This window comes from Mya arenaria, chromosome 17, assembly GCF_026914265.1.
Source record: "Mya arenaria isolate MELC-2E11 chromosome 17, ASM2691426v1".
Taxonomy (NCBI): Eukaryota; Metazoa; Mollusca; class Bivalvia; order Myida; family Myidae; genus Mya; species Mya arenaria.
Window position 1 is genome coordinate 9,070,928 of NC_069138.1, and position 19,598 is coordinate 9,090,525.

The following is a 19,598-nucleotide window of genomic DNA, read 5'->3' on the forward strand; positions in this document are numbered from 1 at the left end:
CCCCTCTAAATCCGCTAGTGGTTGGTACAAAAATAAGATGTGGCATTAATTTTGTTCTCAGCAAAAATTACAATAAATAGAATGAGACAGTCTAACTGGTACCTAATTCAGTCAACCACTGCTGGGTAATATACATGAGGGATGGGACACAGTACTTGACCTCACCCATAGACAGAAACTTCTATAAATAGAACACTACAGCCCTGCTGATACCTGTTTCAGTTCAATTCTGTTGGGCAATGTACATGAGGGCAGGGACACAGTACCAAGTCTGACCAAATCAACTGAATTTTCTATAAATAGAACACTATATGCATCCCTACTGGTACCTGTTTCAGTCCAATTCTGTTGGGCAATGTACATGAGGGCAGGGACACAGTACTGGGCCACACCCATAGAGTCTGGTTCCTTGCTGTTAGACATCCAGACTGGTAACATCACATGCTCATAGTGCTGAAAGGTAGAAAGAATAATAATGATAGGTAAAAACTTAATTAATGATATCTAATCAAGGGCCAGAACTCTTTGTGCATGAAATGTCAAGTAAAATCTAGGTGTACAACATTTCCTTCAAAAGCTGAATAATATACAAGAGTGCCAACTTTTGCAAAAACGCCTGTCCTATAGTTAGGACACAAAGTTTGGTGATAATTGTTTGTATGCTAGCCAAATTTAGTGAGCGGATACTGTAAATATGAAATTCATAACTCTAGAGTGACTAAGACAACGAGGCTGGTTATCGAACATGTCTGAGATTTTATACCCATACACATTCTGATTAAATTTGGTGATGATGTGACAAATGCATCTAAAATTATTGCTCTGACAACATAGTCTGGACGCCGCCCGCCGTCTGTACTTGGTAGGGGAAACTATCATAAGTGCTGTTCTATGAAAGAGCAGTCAATAAATAAAAGATCAGTAACTTTTAGAACCACAATATTTTGCGATTCTTTCACTGATTCTAGGCACATTATTCAAGAAATAAAAGATGCATCATGGTAATCTTATACAGACAGCCTTCCACAGAGCGTACAGGGTTAAACTCCATGTTGGCAAACCCTCTGGCCCCCCCCCCCAACCCCACCCTCACAATAGTTTGAGGCATAAAAACTCACTTGAGGATAGCCTACACGACTGTCTAAGATGCGCAGATCGTCAGAGGTAATCTTATACAAACAGCCTTCCACAGAGCGTACAGGGTTGAACTCCAAGTTGGCAAATCCCCCTGCTTCCACACTGGTTCCTGCATGTGAAAGGTTAAATGATAAACTGTTACAAGTATCTTTCATATTTCTGGTGTGGTGGGAAAGATACCAAAGAATATGTTTTATGGTATTGCAAACAATGCTAAATTTACTACAAATTGTTTTTTTGGTAGTTCAACATTTTCAATAGGCGAATTTATGCATTTGTCAAAAAAACACCTGAATATTTGGAAGTTGCAGGCGCTAATTTCTTAAACAAACTGAATCCTCTCTTTAAAGCTCATCCGACATTTAGAGATAAATGTTTTGTTTTTAAAGAGTATTACACCATTTTAGGCAAAATTATCTAGGTCAACTATCACTGTTATGTTGAAACAGAACATCACAGCCCTCTTTTTTCCGCCGCCAATTTATCGACTCAAATAAAAAAATTGAACTAAGGTCTGAATTTGCATATCGGTCCAGTTTTGTCAAGGCATTTGACGGTGTTGATGTATAACATTCAGGTGTAAAAAAGGATATTTGTTATAATCATTATTCATGGTTCATCTATGAACACATGTATATGCACCCCTCCCTTCCCCATTTAAAAAAAATGGATGAAAATCTAGCAAGTTTTTTTGGCCTTAATATCATGAAGTACTTTTTCTAAAATATCTGTTAAATTGGACAGGTAGCATGTTGTAAAATTTGTAACACCATCATTTTAGTACTGGCAAACATCGTAAACTAATCTTTTGCTATTTGTTTGTACGCGTCATGATTTATTCCCAATTTCATATAAAATACTCACAAAATTTCAGCAATCTATAGTAATGAAGAAGCTGTTAAAAGGTTAAAATAAAAACATAGTTGTTATCTATTGAATTTCGTTAAAGCTTTCTCCAATAATCTACTGACCTCTTTTGTTGAAGACGAGGTTGAAACCCATCAAGAGTCCCCAGTAACGAGACGTAACGTCATGACCCAGATAGCTGCTCAGTCTAAAACATAACAAAAACTTTAGCATTCAAGAGGTTAACACCTTGAAATTTAAACGTTGTATTAAGAATTTCTTCTCGATTTTCATCGGCATTTCCTTGATGCGCCTAAGTATGGAAGCTCAAGACTTATAGTCATGTGTCTACAGTATGATATAGTGATGTGAACAGTCAAACCCCGTTGGCTGGAACTCGCTTTGCTCGAGTTCCTTGTTGGCTCAAACTGGATGTAAAATACCGATTTCTTTATACTAAAGGAAAGCATTCCCGTTCGGCTCGAATTTTTCAGGGCTTGAGGTATTTCCCCAAGTCCCTTGGAGTTTGAGCCAACCAAGTTCGACTGTTTTAACAAGATTAATATACATTATAACTCATGTAAACGCATTGAAATGATATTACCTCAAAAAGGTACAATATAGATATGACTTTTGGTTTTAATTTTGACTATTTTTTTTATTATTTTTCCTAGTCAATGTGGAAAATTTTACAAATGGTTATAAGTTTTTTACTATATTTTCTTTTTATTTTTCCTAGTCAATTTGGAAAAATCATAGAGCAAAGTACACCAGCCAAACTTGATAGAAAATAATACCGTACCTGTCTGGGTTCATATCAGGCCCGTATGCGAAATAGTAGAGGTATCCCGCGGGTGGTCGGGCGTTTATCTGGAAGCACAGCGGCGGAAATGGCGGGCTTTCCACTACGGTCCCACTTGAACCATGCCTTAATTGGATAAATCATGATTAAATTGTATTAAATACGGTTGTCTAAACCTATTTCATGTAAGGTGCATAATAAAAAGTACAGTCAAAACCAGTTGGCTCGATGTCGCATGGACCAGCTAAAATACTTAGAACCTTTCGAATATTGAGGCAAGCAGGAATGCTTACTGTGTTGTTTTAGCAGTATTCAACTATTTCACATCTAAAAGTTAACAATGATATCGTTAATCAGGTTGCAAAAAAAAATACATAGAATATTTTAATGAGCATAATTTATTTTCATTTTTTTTTATCATCAACCATTTCACATTAAAAGTTAACAACAGTATCGTTAAGCATGTTGTTTGCTTAGAAAAGTTATAAACAATCAACCCATGAATTATTAAGTTAATAACCTACTTGTTCTTTGCCAGGGACTTGGTGGTGGCAACGACCTTGAGATTTGCTGTATCTTCTGGCCTGGAAAAAACAAGAAAAATGAAGGCTTAAAAAATGTTTACATTAATTATCTAATTAATTTGAATAGTGAAATTGAAACATGTATTCAAAAACACAGTGCAACATGCTTTGACATTCAAAGGACTGAAAATATTAGTATGTTAAAATTAGTTGTTGTTTTTTCAAGAATTTAATTTTGAAAATTGATATTCACAAAAATGGTTTACAGAAGTATTAATGCTATTTAATAAAATTAAAATCAGAATAATTCATTTCTAAATCACCATTAAAGTTGTGACACTGAATTGAACATGTTTTTAAATGGGAAAAATAAAATAAACATTCAATACAAAAAAGAATTGTGCAAAAAAAAGATGGTGGTGTTGAAATGATTTTAATTTTCCCAAGAAAACATTCATTTCTGCCTAAGTAAATTATTTTTTAAAAGCTTAAGTAAACCAAATAAAAGATAATCATAAATTACTAAAAACTTATGTACTCTTTGGAGGCTAATAGAAATAGTACAAAGATGATTCTGAGAAAATGTTTATTTAAACTTTTATTTCCTCCCTGAAAAATTACCAATTGAAAGTCAGATTTAATCTTACTAAAAAAAATCACAAATTATGGAGACTTATAATAGTAATATATAGACAATTCCAAGATTATTTTTTTTCTTTTCAATATTTTTTTTTTAAAACACATGGAATAAAAAATTATGTCTACAAATTCTAATAAATCACATATTTGTGGTGACTATCAGTACAGATAGTGGAAAAGGGTTGAACTAAATGCAATTAGACATCGTAGAATGTGAAACACTAACTACAATGAGATATCGTAGAATGGGAAGTACTAGAAAGTGGTCTACAAAACGAAGAAAACTGAAAGAATATGAAAGAGAGGTATTTAATACAGGCCATGATTTTTTAGGGGTTTTTCCCATTGTTAACTTTAACAAAGTTGTGAACAATAATATCGTTAATCAACATTTTCACTTTTTAAGTTAACAACGGTGCCATTAATCACATTTTTAACTTTAACAAATTTCTGAACAATGCTATCGTTAATCAGGTTGTTAACTTTTGTTTTATCTCCATATTATAATGAGCAAATCATCAATTATTACATGTTTAAAAGTTTAGAATGATATCGTTAACCATGTTGTTAACTTGGACAAAGTTCTAATCAATCAGTCCGTCATTATATTTTACAAGTCCCTGTATATGAGGAGAATGCTGGGACTTATATAAAATTAATACTGGAGAAGGATATAGAAAAATCTTAGCATGACCTGTCAGAGGAGGATGGAAAAGATAAATATAAAAACAAAATATACCAAAAATATATATATATACAATATAAATTTGCATTTTGTCCATGGATGAATAATATTTCATTTCCGCTTATAACTGATATTCATATTTGCCTATTTTTTCCTACATGACTGTGTCTTGCAGTCCATATAAGAAATTTCTGAAACCGATTTTGTATCAAAAGTGTCTTTCATGCGTATGTAGGCGGACCAAAATTTCCAACCCCAGGGCACGTTCAAAAGCTGGTAACAAAGCTTCCAGAGTTTAATAGCCCATGGGTCAATTTTTTTTATCGAAACTGCATTCATATAAATGATACTTTTTCTTGCATTTTTATACTTTCATATATTTATTTTTTTACTTTATAAATGCTTATTTTATACATTAGACCAAATGGCATATGTCTAGATGTTGGATGACGTCAACATCATGTCACAAAGTGTTTGAAGTCAACATCAAAAAGATAATGAGGAATGTCGTGGTTTTCATGTTTCAAAATGATAATATTGCGATATTTTTTTATCAGTCTTATTACTTTGACTGTGCCCTTCTAAAATGTCTCACTTTTAACGGCATATCTTTAACTTTTAAAATATGATTCTGAGATTTCACAAATTGTGGCACGTGAGTCGTCTCTGAACGTGGTTGAAGAAGACAGGGATTTGCTCATCGATAAAATAACAGAAAAACACCTGTCTGTTATGCAAGAAATTATCTTATTTTTTATAAAGACACTGCGCCTGTGTCCATGATCTCCAATGTTACAGTTAGAAGTCAGAGCTGTGACTAATAATTGTTGCAATTGGCTTTTATATGCTTTAAAGCTGCACTCTCACAAATTTACCGTTTTGGCAACTTTTTTATTTTTTGTTTTGGAATGAGCAATTTTTTACGTAAATATCAGCGAACCATTGATAGAAAACTACTGACAAAAGATCAGAGCGCAGATTTTCATAATTCCGTTCGAAAATTAATTTTTTATGGCTTAAATGTTACTAACGGTTTAAGAAAAATGCATAAAACATCAATTTTTTAACTTATATATGAAAATTGGCTATCTGATTTTTTGTCAGCAGTCTTATTTTACTGCTTTCTATGCATTTTCGCATAGATTGGCTCTTTCCAAGACAAAAAATAAAAAAGTTGTCAAAACGTTCAATCTGTGAGAGTGCAGCTTTAAAATGCGCCAATAACAATATACAAATATGAAATCAAACGTCTGTTTGAATTGGTAGGAAATACATATTTTATAAGGGCGTACCATTACTTTGATTTAGTTACGAACGTTTTAAGAACCAACTGTTGTGACCATATCGAAATATAGCTTAGTGCCTCTCAAATGATGTAGAATCACTTAGGAGTCATTTGCTGACCAAATTTGGTGATAAGTGGATAAAGGCTTCTGAAGTAATTGATAGGACAAGACCAATTTTAGGTTATTCATATAATTAACGTATGATTACTCTGGAATGACTCAAGCGACACAACTCGTCAGATATTTTATGCCCATACACTTTCTGAGCTTGTGATGGATTTGGACAATTTAATAAGTTTTCTAAAATCATTGATGGGATGGGACCGATTTTAGGCAATTTTCATAATTAAAGGGCGAATACTCTTGAGTGACTACAGCAATATGGCTGATTATTGAACTTGGCCGAGATACACATTCTGACCAAGTTTGGTGATGATTGGACAAAGGCTTCAAAAGTTGAACAGGACTGATTTGAGGTAAATTCTATAATTGAAGGGCGATGACTCTCAAGTAACTACAGCCATATATGGCTGGTTATCAAACTTATCTGTGATAATATGCCCATACACATTCTGACCAAATTTGGTGATGATTGGACTAGAGGACTGATTTGAGGTAAATCCAAAATTGAAGGGTGATGACTCTCGAGTAACTACAGCAATATGAATTGTTATTGAACTAGTCCGAGATATTATGCCAATATACATTCTGACCAAATTTGGTGGTGATTGGCCAAAGGCTTGTAATGTAATCAAGCGAACAACATTTTGGACACAACACGCAAGAGTGGCCGCGGGTCTGCCCTTATGCTGCAGGTATAAGTATACTACATCCTGTTTTTTAAAATGGATGTATAATAAAATGTTAACTGAAGCTTTGGAAGCCAAATCAACATTTCAGGTAATTATTCATAGAAGCCTAGTTCTAATGATAATAGCAAAAAGAAAAGCCATCTATATCTTAAAATTAATTGAGAATCTAAGGCTCTCGTTTAAAATCTAAATTCTATTCAATGACAAAGAAATATAATGTTTTTAGATGATTCCATCCTAAAGTTGCACTCTCACAGATTTACTGTTTTTACACCTTTTTTATTTTTTTGTCTTTGAATGAGCCAATTTCTGTGTAAATATCTGCAAAGCATTGATATAATACTGCTGACAAAAAATCAGATTGCAGATTTTTACATTTCAGGTCAAATTGATGTTTTATGCATTTTTCTTAAACTATAATTACGATTTAAGCCATAAAACATCAATTTTCAAACGGAAATATGAAAATCTATGATCTGATTTTTTGTCAGAAATCTTATATCATTGGTTTTCTCAGATATTTACGCAAAAATTTACTCTTTCCAAGACAAAAAATAAAAAAAAGTTTAAAAAACGGTATATCTGTGAGAGTGCAACTTTAAGATGTATTCTATTTTTTTTAATATATTTTGTACCAGTATCTTACATAGGCAAAATACTTTCTCAATAAGTAAATAAAGTATAAAATATATTGTAAGATAGATATCGCGACTTCAGAATTTCATTACTTACCGAAAACATTTTTTAATTACTTTTTTTTTAAAAATCCAAAATATCCTATTTCAGTTTTATCACTTAAATCAGATTCCTAATTCACAGCAAACATCACATAATAATTTTAATGAGTTTAGAATTTTAAAGAAATTTAAAAACTAAAACAAAAAATTGTGGAAAATCACTTGATAAGCCAAGCGGCGGACAAAATGCAAAATCTACTACAAACTTACCTTGGCGCTCTATGTGAGCGCATAATCTTTTTAAGACTAGCATATAAAATAACGAAAAAGTTAATTACATTAATATGTTAGCATAAAAGTTTTAACAGACTGAAAAAATTAATTGATTTTATTTTAATTATCAAGTAATTAGAATATTTATTAATACAAACCAACTATTAATACAGTATATTAATTATTAATGTAAACTTATTCTTGTTAAAAACACTCAAGAAAATACATACATGACTGTACAAATATCATTTAAAACAAAATAAGATTCAACTTTGAGTCATTCAATTTCTTTGAGTAATTCAATTTAGGCCTAAAAAAATACATTTGGTTCATGTTACCCGACCCTAACTACGAAATAGGTGCTGACCCTACCGTTTTTATAGTCAGTAGGTAAAAAAAATGAAAATCTAAAAATAAATAAAAAATATATTTATTTTTTTTGAAGTGTGTTTTAATATGTAGTTAAATGCCTTGGATGCTTTATTATACAAAAGATTACTTTAACACTATTCTCCAATGATGAAAATAACATTCTTATATAAAGCCTAATAAAAAATAAAAAAAAAGCCTACCTACCCTACCAATTTTTGAAAAGGATGTAACCCTAACCAAATCATTTTTTTAGGCCTTGCAGTTACCTAATAATACCTTTTTTGTCATAATATAAATCTTCAACTCTTCAACTATCAATTTTAATTTGAATAATCATTTTCATATAATTCAGAAATAACTGACAATGATCACATTGCTTTTATCAAGACAGAATTCAGCTTTTAAAAAAAAAAAAAAATTGTAATAAGCCAATATGCTTGGGTATAATTTGTGGTGCATCCAAGGATTTTAGCCTCAAGTTATCACTTAGTGTCTGCAATGTTTCGCAGATGACACAACAACTCGCTGATTCTGCAGAGTTGCACTCAGAATTAATTAAAGTTTAAAGGGACTTGACACCAGATTGTGCAAAAATCGGCAAATACAGTTTTTCTCAAAACAAGCCTAGAATTGTCAACACAATCTAGTATGAGGCCGATAATACATCAATTTAAAGGATTTTAAATATTTTGTTGCTGTCTCAGTTGTGTTTACCTGTTTAAAAATAGCTGATATTGGTTTCCCAGTTTATAGTGTGTATATTTAGCATGTGAAGGTCATGTGATTATATATAAGTACAGTATACATGTAAATACCGATGCTATTTTTAAAGTTAATGGTATTGCCATTGTAGAAAAAAAGAAAGATTTAATTGGAAAAATACAGCAAAAGATACATGTGTCAAAAGCGATGTGATACATAAATAAGTAAGATTCAATGCGTTGTATACATAACGATATGAATTTCATGTAATTTTTTGACATTTTTTTTCTTTTTCTGGCAACTGAATTATCTGGGGTCTAGTCCCTTTAATAATAATAATATTGTCTAAAATGTTGTTTTTTTTGCAATTGTTTTTAAACTTTGGGCCTATTTCCAGTGATGCATCAAACAAATTCAATATTTAAGCATCTAAATACATGAACTAAAATTCTGGTTACACTCAAGGGAATTCATCTCAATGTAAAAATTATTCTCAAATATAAAACACATAAGTTTGCATTTTTTAAAGGAATTTAACGATATTTACATTTATAAGGATGTGTCTTAAAATTAGCTCAGGTTTTAGATTTTTTTAAGTCCATTTTAGAATAATTATTGTAAGAAAATTATTGATTAGCAGAACGAAAGATATTATTAAATTTTTTGTAAAATCATCAAAACCATTACTTTTTGAATTAGTTTTCATTTCAAGAGATACAAACATAAACTTACATTTCTTTGCGATCTTTTGCTTTTTGAATCTGAAAAATGATATCATAATTTTTTGAAATATTATGTTATCTCGTTATTAAATAAAACATTTTAAACATCATTTATTCTAATAATTTTTCTAATGATATAACACTGATATAGATAACCATTTATGATTATTATGTTCCCGGTTATCTGAGCTTGCTTAAACTGCACTCTCACAGATTGACCTTTATCTTTTTTGTCTTAGAATGAGCCAATGTTTGCGTAAATGTCTGAAAACCACTGAAATATTTAGACTGCTGGCCAAAGATCAGATCGCAGTTTTTCATTTTTACATTCAAACATTGATGTTTTATGCTGAAAAACTCATTTTTCTTAAAGCATTAGTAATGTTTGAAGACAAAAAACGTCAATTTTCAAACGTAAATACAGTGGAAACTCATTAAACCGGATCTCCACAAAACCGGAATCCTCGGGATACCGGACTTTATTTCAGAGTCCCCGTTTTCCCCTTCTATTTTCAATGTAAAAAACTCCCTACAAAACCGGAACCCCGGAATTCCGGATATCGGACAAAAAATCGAGAAAATTTGTTAGTTGTCAACGTAATTTTACCTCACAAAACCGGACGTTTATTTGATCAAACATGTCAAAATAATTTTGTGTATTAGGAATTCGCGAATCGCATGTCACTTTGTTTTGACAGCCAGTGCGTCGTGAAATATTACACCTGGATTGTTGTGTTAACTCGATAATCGATAATGATGATTGCGCTGTGGATTGACTGTCACGCGATAATCAAACGATAATCAAACTTGTGAAAAGAAAATTGATTGAAACATTTATTTGTTTGTTGCAGAAAATAAAGAACTAGAAACGGTTATTTAGTGATCATTTTGAAGGGTTGTTTTATCTAAAGACTTCTGTGATTGAATCAAATTAGAGCGATGCATTAATTAAACTATCAAACATACTAAACAAGCATTAAATTAAGCGAGTTGTTTTATTTCAAGACTTGGAAAAAAAGATAATTATAAAAACGCAGAAATGTTTAATTATGTATGCAAGTGCTTTAATCATGTCTTAACCTCCATCTAAACGTTGTAGAATTGAACTGTCCCTAGAGGACAAAAGCCTTTAAAGGTTAACCCAGTTAATATTTTGAGTAAACTTACTCCGTACATCAAATCCTCACTAAACCGGAATCCTCATTAAACCGGATTTTTTGCCCAGTCCGGACCTTGTCCGGTTTAGTGAGTTTCCACTGTATTAAAACAGTGATCCGATATTTTGTCACCAGTCTTAAATCACTCAGGTTTCCAGAAAGATTGGTTCATTCAAAAACTAAAAATTAAAAAGTTGTCAAAAGGTCAATCTGTGAGAGTGCAGCTTTAATTGCATTCCATCTAGTTACTATGAGTATATCAACTGCTTTTCCGCCAGGCACTTCGTTCTTGTAAATTGGCATTTTCTTTAGAAAAAATGCAATTTACAAGATCAGTGTCTAAAAGAAACGCAATTTACAAGATCAAAGTGACGGAATGAAATTCTATTGATAATCTCGGTATAACCAGAGGTAACATAATTGACCAGCTTGTTACTGCCAACAAAATTCTGTTGCACCCTGATTTTAACTCTACTGAATAAGGTCTAAGTTATATTAGATTTAATAAAAATTACCTTTTCTATTGGGGCTAACTGGTCACAAACAAGCTCTAACAGGTTTTTTTTCCCATCGTCTCCTCCGTCAAAGTTATCCCCCTGGGTCAGATCACTACGGGCCGTATCTAGTCCGAGGTCACTTGTACTTTCTCCAAAGTCCATGCGAGGTATGTCAGTTAATGTTGAGCTTGCTGTTTGCGTCATTTCAGACAAATTTTCTGTCGACCCTCGTCCACTATCAGTTGTTAATGTGGTTACACTTCCACCGCTTTTATTATTAACAATGTCTGATCCCCTGTCCTGTGCATCACTATGATCTTGCGTGGACAGGTTTCTAGTTTTAAGGCTGCCAACTGTATGACTGGGTGTAATAAGTCTAGCGCTGAATTCTCCAAAGCTTTCGCTCCTGTCCATACACCGCTGTCGGTAATTTTCAAGCAAATATGAATAATCATCTCTGACTGAAGCTACAGGTTCACTGCTGACTTGTTCAGTCGGAATTTCCGGTTCACCAGTTTTATCATTGTCATTAGACTCATCAACAGGCTCATTGACAGAATCAGCATTCGTTTCTTCAGCTTCTTTAAGAGAAGTTTTTATATCTCTTCTCATTAATGCAAGCTCTGTTTCTAAAGTGTCAAAGTCAATAACATGACCTGGTTTCAAATCAATATCACCATCATTGTTGTCAATAAAAATAGTTTCCATTACTTCTTCTTCACCATCCAGCATAAACTTAACTTTAGTCTTATGCTCTCTAGTATAAAATTCCTCTTCAACATCCTCATGACCAGCAAACTTTGGACCATAAGAAAAGAAATCCATAGACATCATATTGTTCAAATCTTTTGCCCTACTTGACCGTCGATTATGTGGGCTTGCTGATCGGCTTCGCCCACATTTCGGACTTTCAGGGCGAAGGCTAGTACTTACTGAGCTACCATGGAGTACAGTAGAAACTTCTAGTGTTTGAGTGTGAGCCTTGCTGGCTTTTGATCTATCAAACCTTGCGCATCTCTCCTTTCCAGCACTTGGGGGTCTATAACCCTTTGCTAAGGCAGGTCTTTGACCATTTGCTGAGCCAGGTCTTTGACCATTTGCTGAGCCAGGTCTTTGACCATTTGCTGGGGCAGGTCTTTGACCATTTGCTGAGCCAGGTCTTTGACCATTAGTTGACCCAGGCTTTTGACCATTTTCTGAGCCAGACCTTTGACCATTTGCTAATCTCTGACCAGGTGCCGATGCAGGCCTACGAATTTTTTCAGGCCTTTTACCATCTGCTAACCCAGACCTTTGTCCTTTGACAGATCCAGGTCCGACTGAACCCTTTGTGCTTTCATGATTAACTTTAGGCTTAGCACCCTCTGATTTCTGCTTTGTTCTTCTTGCATCATCAGCAGTTACAACTCCATTTAATGATGGTGACACTGTTCTTTCATTAAGATTACTTGCTCCTTGCATTTTGTGAGAATCTGAGTCATTATTAGAGCCTTCCTTTTTGCCAGAACTTTTGTTATCAGTACCTTTGCAAGAATCAGTTCTAGGTTGGTTTCCACCACCATTTCCACTGTTGTTGCTCTTGTTTGTTTCATTGTTTCTGTTGTCTCTTTCCTTTTCATCGCCATCATCATCATCTTGGTCTTTCTTATACAACTCATCAATAGCATCATCCTGACATGACTGATTTGAGTTCTTCTTATTCTTTTTCTCAACCCCTACATCATTTTTCTCAGTATCATCACCAGTTTTATCTTGCTTTGCAATATTCTCATTCACAATTTCCTTCATCTCTTTGCTATTCTGTGCATTAGCATCTTGCTTAGCATTCGCTTCAGCGAATCTCACAGATTTGGATGGACTTCCTAGTCTATTCTTACCATCAGAGGTATTAATCTCTTGTCCTTTACCAGTAGTATCATTTCGACCCAAAACTTCTGTTGAGTGCTTTAAAGAGTCACTTGATTCAGTTATATGAAGTTCTTGCTGTACTTTATCGGAAATTAAGAGGTCTGACTTGGTTTTACCGGTTTCTGTTGCAAACATTCTTGGCGTTTCATCCGTTCCATAATCAGCTATGGTTTCTAGAGTGGTTCCCTCATGAATATCTGAGACAAAATGAAGAAATAGAATTTTACAATTCATAACTTCTACTGAAAGAAACTTTGGAAAGCTACTGAGCTACTGTTGTTTTGATAATGGTTTTAGATTATATACATAAATTGACAGATTGTGCAACATGACTGGCCGATTGATCAGAACTTTGTTTAAGTTTAGCAATGTTGTTTAAGTCATCATGGTTAACTTTCAAATCTTTTAATTTCATAGATACATTTGTTATCTGCAGTATTTCTAATAATTTCTATTAAATCGAAAACTATTTTTGTTTGTGTTTTATCTTTATGTATTAGCATGTTAGAAAATAGATCACCATGTTAAGTTAACAATGAGGAGGAGGAGGAGGAGGAGGAGGAGGAGGAGGAGTTAAGTTAACAATGAGGAGGAGGAGGAGGAGGAGGAGGAGGAGGAGGAGGAGGAGGAGAAGAAGAAGAAGAACAACAACAACAACAACAATAACAACAACAACAACAAAAACAGCAACAAGAACAAGATATAACTCACAAGTGGGTTCTTGTGATCGTCCTTGTAGAAATGTGTTTTGTGGAGTCGGTGGTTCAGCCATTGGGTTTTCAGCATAAATGATCTCATCAGGCAGGTTTCTGAAATAATACCAACATTTAAACTTGTTTTAATACCAATTATTTTTACCATGATGGAAGATAAAGCTTTAAACTGTTTGAAGTTTAATTCTTAGTTAGAAACCTGTCCTCGGGCTGTATTAAAGGGGCTAGACACCAGATGGTACAAGTGCAAAAAAAAGAGAAGAAAATTGTAAAGAAAATATCATAAAATTGACATTGTTATATACAACGCATTAAATCTGACTTACTGATGCATCACATCACTTACGTCACATCCATCTTTTGCAGGTTTGCGCATTTTTCCATTTATAAATATACTGGGGTAGTCTACCGATGAGACAGCAACATGACTGTTGCGTTTATTATTTTAACCATGTAAAGTGATGCATTATCGGCCTCCTACTAGCTGGCATTGACAATTCTAGGATTGTTTTGAGGAAATACTGTATTTGCTAATTTTAAGAACATCTGGTGTCTAGTCCCTTTAAATATTGTGTGTATCCTTGGCCTTAGTCATGCCTCAATGATTCCATTCAGTCCATTGGCCAGTTATTTTTACAGTCCAATCAAAACACTTCTAATAATATATTTTGGTTTTTGAATTTAGCCCCTGGTGTCATTCATAAGAAGCCAAGAAAATGAGTTCCTGGTGGGAGTTGAGCCCAAAACCTTTTGGTGGGTGAGAAACAGATATTTATTTTAACCACTAGACTGCATCAACATTTTTTCAAAGATTCTTGACTTTCTGGAATGCAACATTTTGCAAATGTATCAGACTGAAAAATTAAAAAACAAAACAAAATTCTACAGTGCAAAATGATACAATTTTATCAGATGGCAAAAACACATTTTAAAAACAAATCTGACTTTTTGGAGTGCAAAAATTATGTAAATGTATCAGATTGCAAATAAAACATTAAAAAAAACACTCATGCAAAACATAACTAGAAGCGCCGCAATGCGAATAAACCAGGCTTTTGTTATGGGCAATCAGAAATTATAGCCAATTAATTTGTTGTATGACTTTACTTTTATCAAAAAGAGACGTAACTGAAAATTACAGAGACGCTAAATCAACAGGAATTCAAAATGGCGAAGGGCGGCGAACCCTGTCCGATATCTTCAAATTGGCAAATGCATGTTTACGGTCCAAACACGTGGTTAATCACAAGAGACATATTTTGCAGTCTTTAAAATGAAAATATTTAGGATCATGGCTCACGGTGTTATTTATTCATGTCCAAAATAAAACTTTCTTTTTACGATTCGGCATTGCGTATATCATGCAGGCTTCTTACAATTAAGCTTTGCTCTAATGCAGGCTACTTGCCAGGTTCCAATACACATTTCACTTATCGTTACATTAATTTATCCGCAATTATCAATGGTTATTTATTTCACCTTATTAAAAATAAGTCCCATCAACTGAAATCCAATTAAAAACCTTCGTAAGTTAACGACACATTTGTTGGAATGTGTCGGCTGCAGATCAAACGGTACTATTTGTGACGTCAGTGCACGAGGGGTGATAATATCAAAGGCGCGTGGCTATGGTTTGTATTTAATTCGGTCAGTTGGATACCGTACGATCCCATTTGATTGCCAAGATTTCGCCTATGCTGGTAAAAAATACCATACAATCAAAAAAATCAAAATCAATAATCGTCGTCTGGGAATCTTATAACAATGACCGAAATGTTTGAATTCACTATAAATATGAATAAAACTTTGATTGTACGAAAATAAGATAAGTAAAATAAATCCATATCCGCGTTTACTTGTTCTATTTTTAACCTACCTCCACTTGAAGGCCTAGTTTAAGGAGCTCACAGTTGACAAGAAAATCGGCGATTTTCCTTATGCAAATTAACAAATTAGTTGATAATTGACTGTTTGGGTAGAACATTATCACAGATCTGTACAAATTGAAGTGCTGGATTTGTTTTCTAAAAACCGATCGCGACTTATAAACGAGTATTGTATACAAAAAACACCAGATTTCATGGGCAAAATTGGCGGGAAAATACGGTTGTCGAAGGTGTTTTTCTGTGACTTTTTGTAAATTATGAAACGCTTAGATATAACATAATTGTTATGATTCAACAGAAAATTGCATGATATGGAAACTGTAAAAAAAATAAAAAATATTTTATTTTTTTTTTAAATCCCGACCGACCGACCCTATTTTTTTTCGCCATGTCACCGGAAACACAGGTATTATTTTTTTTGGCCTAGTGATCTTGACCTTAGCCCCTCCCCACTCAAAAGCAATTCCAAGCTAGCTCTTCACATAAGCTACCTACACACTAAGTTTCATCAATATCTATCAATGCTAACTAATGTTACTGGGCAGAAACCATTTTTCTATTTTTAGTAACAGTGACCTTGACCTTAGCCCCACCCCCCTCAAAAGCAATCCCAAGCTAGCTCTGTACATAAGCTACCTACACACCAAGTTTCATCAATATCAGTCAATGCTAACTAAAGTTATTGGGCAGAAACCATTTTCCTATTTTAAGTAACAGTGACCTTGACCATTTTTCTATTTTAAGTAATTGTGACCTTGACCTTAGCCCCTCCCCACTCAAAAGCAATACCAAGCTAGCTCTTCACATAAGCAACTTACACACCAAGTTTCGTCAATATCTATCAATGCTAACTAAAGTTATTGGGCAGAAACTATTTTTCTATTTTTAGTAACAGTGACCTTGACTTTAGCCCCACCCCCCTAAAAAGCAATCCCAAGCTAGCTCTTCCCATAAGCTACCTACACACCAAGTTTCATCAATATCTATCAATGCTAACCTAAGTTATTGAACTGAAACCAATGTTAGATGCCCGCCCGCCCGCCCGCCCGCCCTACGACAACCTAATTCTAATAACCCGGTTTTCATTGAAAACCTGGTTAAAAATAGTTGTAAACATTACTGGGTTTAATGCTTAGACCTGAGTAGATTGAATTACAGACTACATCTATAAATCTTTACCTATCAGAGTTCAGATTATTATCATAGTTGTCGTCAATACTCGAGGCCACAGATGTCTGATGTACTGACTCAATGGTTCCCGGACGATCGTACAGATACTCATGGACGTTCGGGATCTGGCCTATCAGCTGTAGACGGCGCTGGAGGGTGCGGCTCGGTGATGGCTGGTACGAACGTGCTTCTGTAAAGTTTTATTTATTTATTTATTCATTTTTATATTGATTGATCATTAATTTATTTATTTACTAATTTATTCATCATTTGGAAATTGAGTACGAAAAAATTTCTATAAAGAGCTTAAAAGCTTTTTAAACTGACATATTGAAACTCACGACTAAATTTTTTTTTTCTTTCCAAGTGTGATTCCCTTAAAGCTGCACTCTCACAGTTGGACAGTTTTGACTTTTTTATTTATTTTATCTCAGAATCAGCTGATTTTGGCATCAGTGCCTTCAATTCAGTCATAAAAGAAAACTCACAAGAAAAATGATCTCAGTTGTTTGGAAAACAGCCAAAAGTTTCATTTTTCCTTAATTTGCATTAGTAATGTTTTTAGCCATAAAACATCAATTTTTGAATGTAAATATGAAAACTGTGACCTGCTCTTTTGTCAGCAGTATTGTATCACTGGTTTCCAGATATTTAGGCAAAAATTGGCGCATTCAAAGACAATATTTAAAAAAGTTAAAAAAAAATAAAAAATCTGTGAGACTGTAGCTTTTGATTCTTAAATGAAGCACTTTTTCCAAGTAGGCAAACCAAAACAAACAACATTTTTTTTAACCTTACCTGAAATGATTCCCCGACACTGCTGGATGTTGGGGCCGGAAGCATTGACCGGATAAAGAGGCTTCAGTCTGGAAAAAAAGAAATTACATCATTAGAGGAAGTACACAAATTTTCTCATACTTTCTTACCTTCTTTACTGAAGAGCTCTCTTTAAACCAAAATAATTGGTTTCAAGGAATTACATTTAAGAGGGAGTGTCAAATTTTCCTGTACTTTCTTCCCTTTTTTACTAAGAGCTTCTGTTATAAACCCAAATACCTGGCTTTAAGGAATTACTGTTTAGAGGAAGTGTCAAATTTTCCTGTACTTTCATACCTTTTTTATCGAAGAGCTCCCTTTAAACCCAAATCACTTGTTTCAAGGAATTACCTTAAAGAGGGAGTGTCAAATTTTCCTGTACTTTCTTACCTTCATAACTTAAGAGCTCCCTTTTAACCCAAAAAGCCGCTTTCAAGGAATTGCCGTACTTTAAAGAGGAAGTGTAAAATTTTCCTGTACTTTCTTACCTTCTTTACTGAAGAGGTCCCCTTTGAACCCAAATAGCCAAGAAGATAATTGTGTTATTTTTACTCAGCTGAGTAGCTTGTTGCAAACATTCAAGAAATGGGTTTTAGCTTACCTGCACAATGGAACAAGAAGTTTATATGGCAATATTCTTACTGAGCAAGTCACTGAATTAACATACTTAAGATTTTTCGAGAATTTTGGGCCAGGGCATAAAAGATCGTAAAGCTTAAGATCGTAACTTTCTGTGCATGACTCTGTATTTGTGTACGCTGTGTTTCAATAAACGTTAAGAAATCCCAGGCTTGCTCTTCACATAAGCTACCTACACACCAACTTTCATTACTATCCATCAATGCTAGCTTGTGGGGTTTTTTTGCGTTATAAGTTTGATGACCACCCGTAAGCCCAACGACATCCCCATTCTTATAGTCTGGTTTTCATTGATAACCTGGTTAATATGAAATTCACATACTTCCCCTTGCGTAGCAATCCAGGCGTCTTGTGAGCATCTCTTTCCCCTGCCACGCCCAGCATCTTATGTATGTGAAATGCCGCCAGGGCTGTACGCTCCTTCATTCCCATGGATGGGGTCTGCCGACCGTCCTGCAAAAAATTTATAATACAAGTTAATGTTCAACTATTGTGTTTGATGACCATCCTGCGATTATTTTACAATACAAATTAATGTTTAATTATATGCGCAATTTTGAGGTATTGAAATTTTAAAATCAATCCCAGATCTCTATGATTTATATTTGATGAAGATCAGGGCCAGTAATAAATATTGATCTTTTCCTTAGTCGTGCCTTGAATCTGCCCCCAGGGGCAGTTACATAATTCATAAAACATCTTAAGTCATTTCCTAATTTAAGTCATTTTCATAAAAAAAATCATTGTCCAAAAAAAATAGAATATAAATATTCGTAACATAAAAGTATGTTTTTTCTATAGAGTAAATGAATATATTTAGTATTTCAGAAATTATTAAGTTATTATATGATCAATAAGATATTCGAGACTGAAATTAGAAATTCACTTAAAAGTTAATGGATCATCGACAGCATGTATAAAATGAGGCCAAAAAAAGAAGAAGTTTGTTTAGGGTAACCTTCCCAAAATAGGGTATTTTTATTAAAAAAAATTCAAAATCTGTCGTAAGTTCATAGTGTTTCCTTGCACATGGCAGTCTTTCCTACATGGCTGTCATTGCCTGACTTTGTTTTATCATATAAACAATAATTCTGATCATCCAATTCACATTTATCCGCCCTTCGTAACTCTCTTTTCGCTAACATATTTTTTTTTGCTCAGAAACGGAAAAAAATAATTTGGGTCGGGTTACCCGAAACAGACATTTTTTTTTTTTAGGCCTGATGAGTAAACACTGGTGGCTCGGTGGATAGACATCCTTATTTAGAAGGATAGTATTATTAAAATATCTAAAGTCATTTCTTAACTTAAGTCAAATTCATATTTTTTTGTAGT

General features: G+C 33.7%; 1 protein-coding gene across 6 annotated transcripts in view; it reads right to left on the minus strand.

Annotated features, from left to right (window-relative positions):
* The window catches only part of LOC128224758 (uncharacterized), a 38,866-nt gene that overhangs the window by 4,907 nt on the left and 14,361 nt on the right, over positions 1–19,598 (minus strand). For 5 of the 6 annotated variants that reach the window (XM_052934778.1, XM_052934782.1, XM_052934779.1 and 2 more), the window contains 12 exons: positions 18,586–18,716; positions 17,607–17,674; positions 16,818–16,998; positions 13,751–13,848; positions 11,150–13,236; positions 9,488–9,516; positions 7,679–7,714; positions 3,310–3,369; positions 2,786–2,911; positions 2,109–2,191; positions 1,119–1,246; positions 330–453 (listed from right to left, as the gene is read on the minus strand). In XM_052934778.1, coding sequence (XP_052790738.1) covers positions 330–453; positions 1,119–1,246; positions 2,109–2,191; positions 2,786–2,911; positions 3,310–3,369; positions 7,679–7,714; positions 9,488–9,516; positions 11,150–13,236; positions 13,751–13,848; positions 16,818–16,998; positions 17,607–17,674; positions 18,586–18,716 — 3,151 coding nt within the window. The remainder of the gene's footprint in view (positions 1–329; positions 454–1,118; positions 1,247–2,108; positions 2,192–2,785; positions 2,912–3,309; positions 3,370–7,678; positions 7,715–9,487; positions 9,517–11,149; positions 13,237–13,750; positions 13,849–16,817; positions 16,999–17,606; positions 17,675–18,585; positions 18,717–19,598) is intronic. The other variant, XM_052934780.1, reaches the window with a different exon arrangement.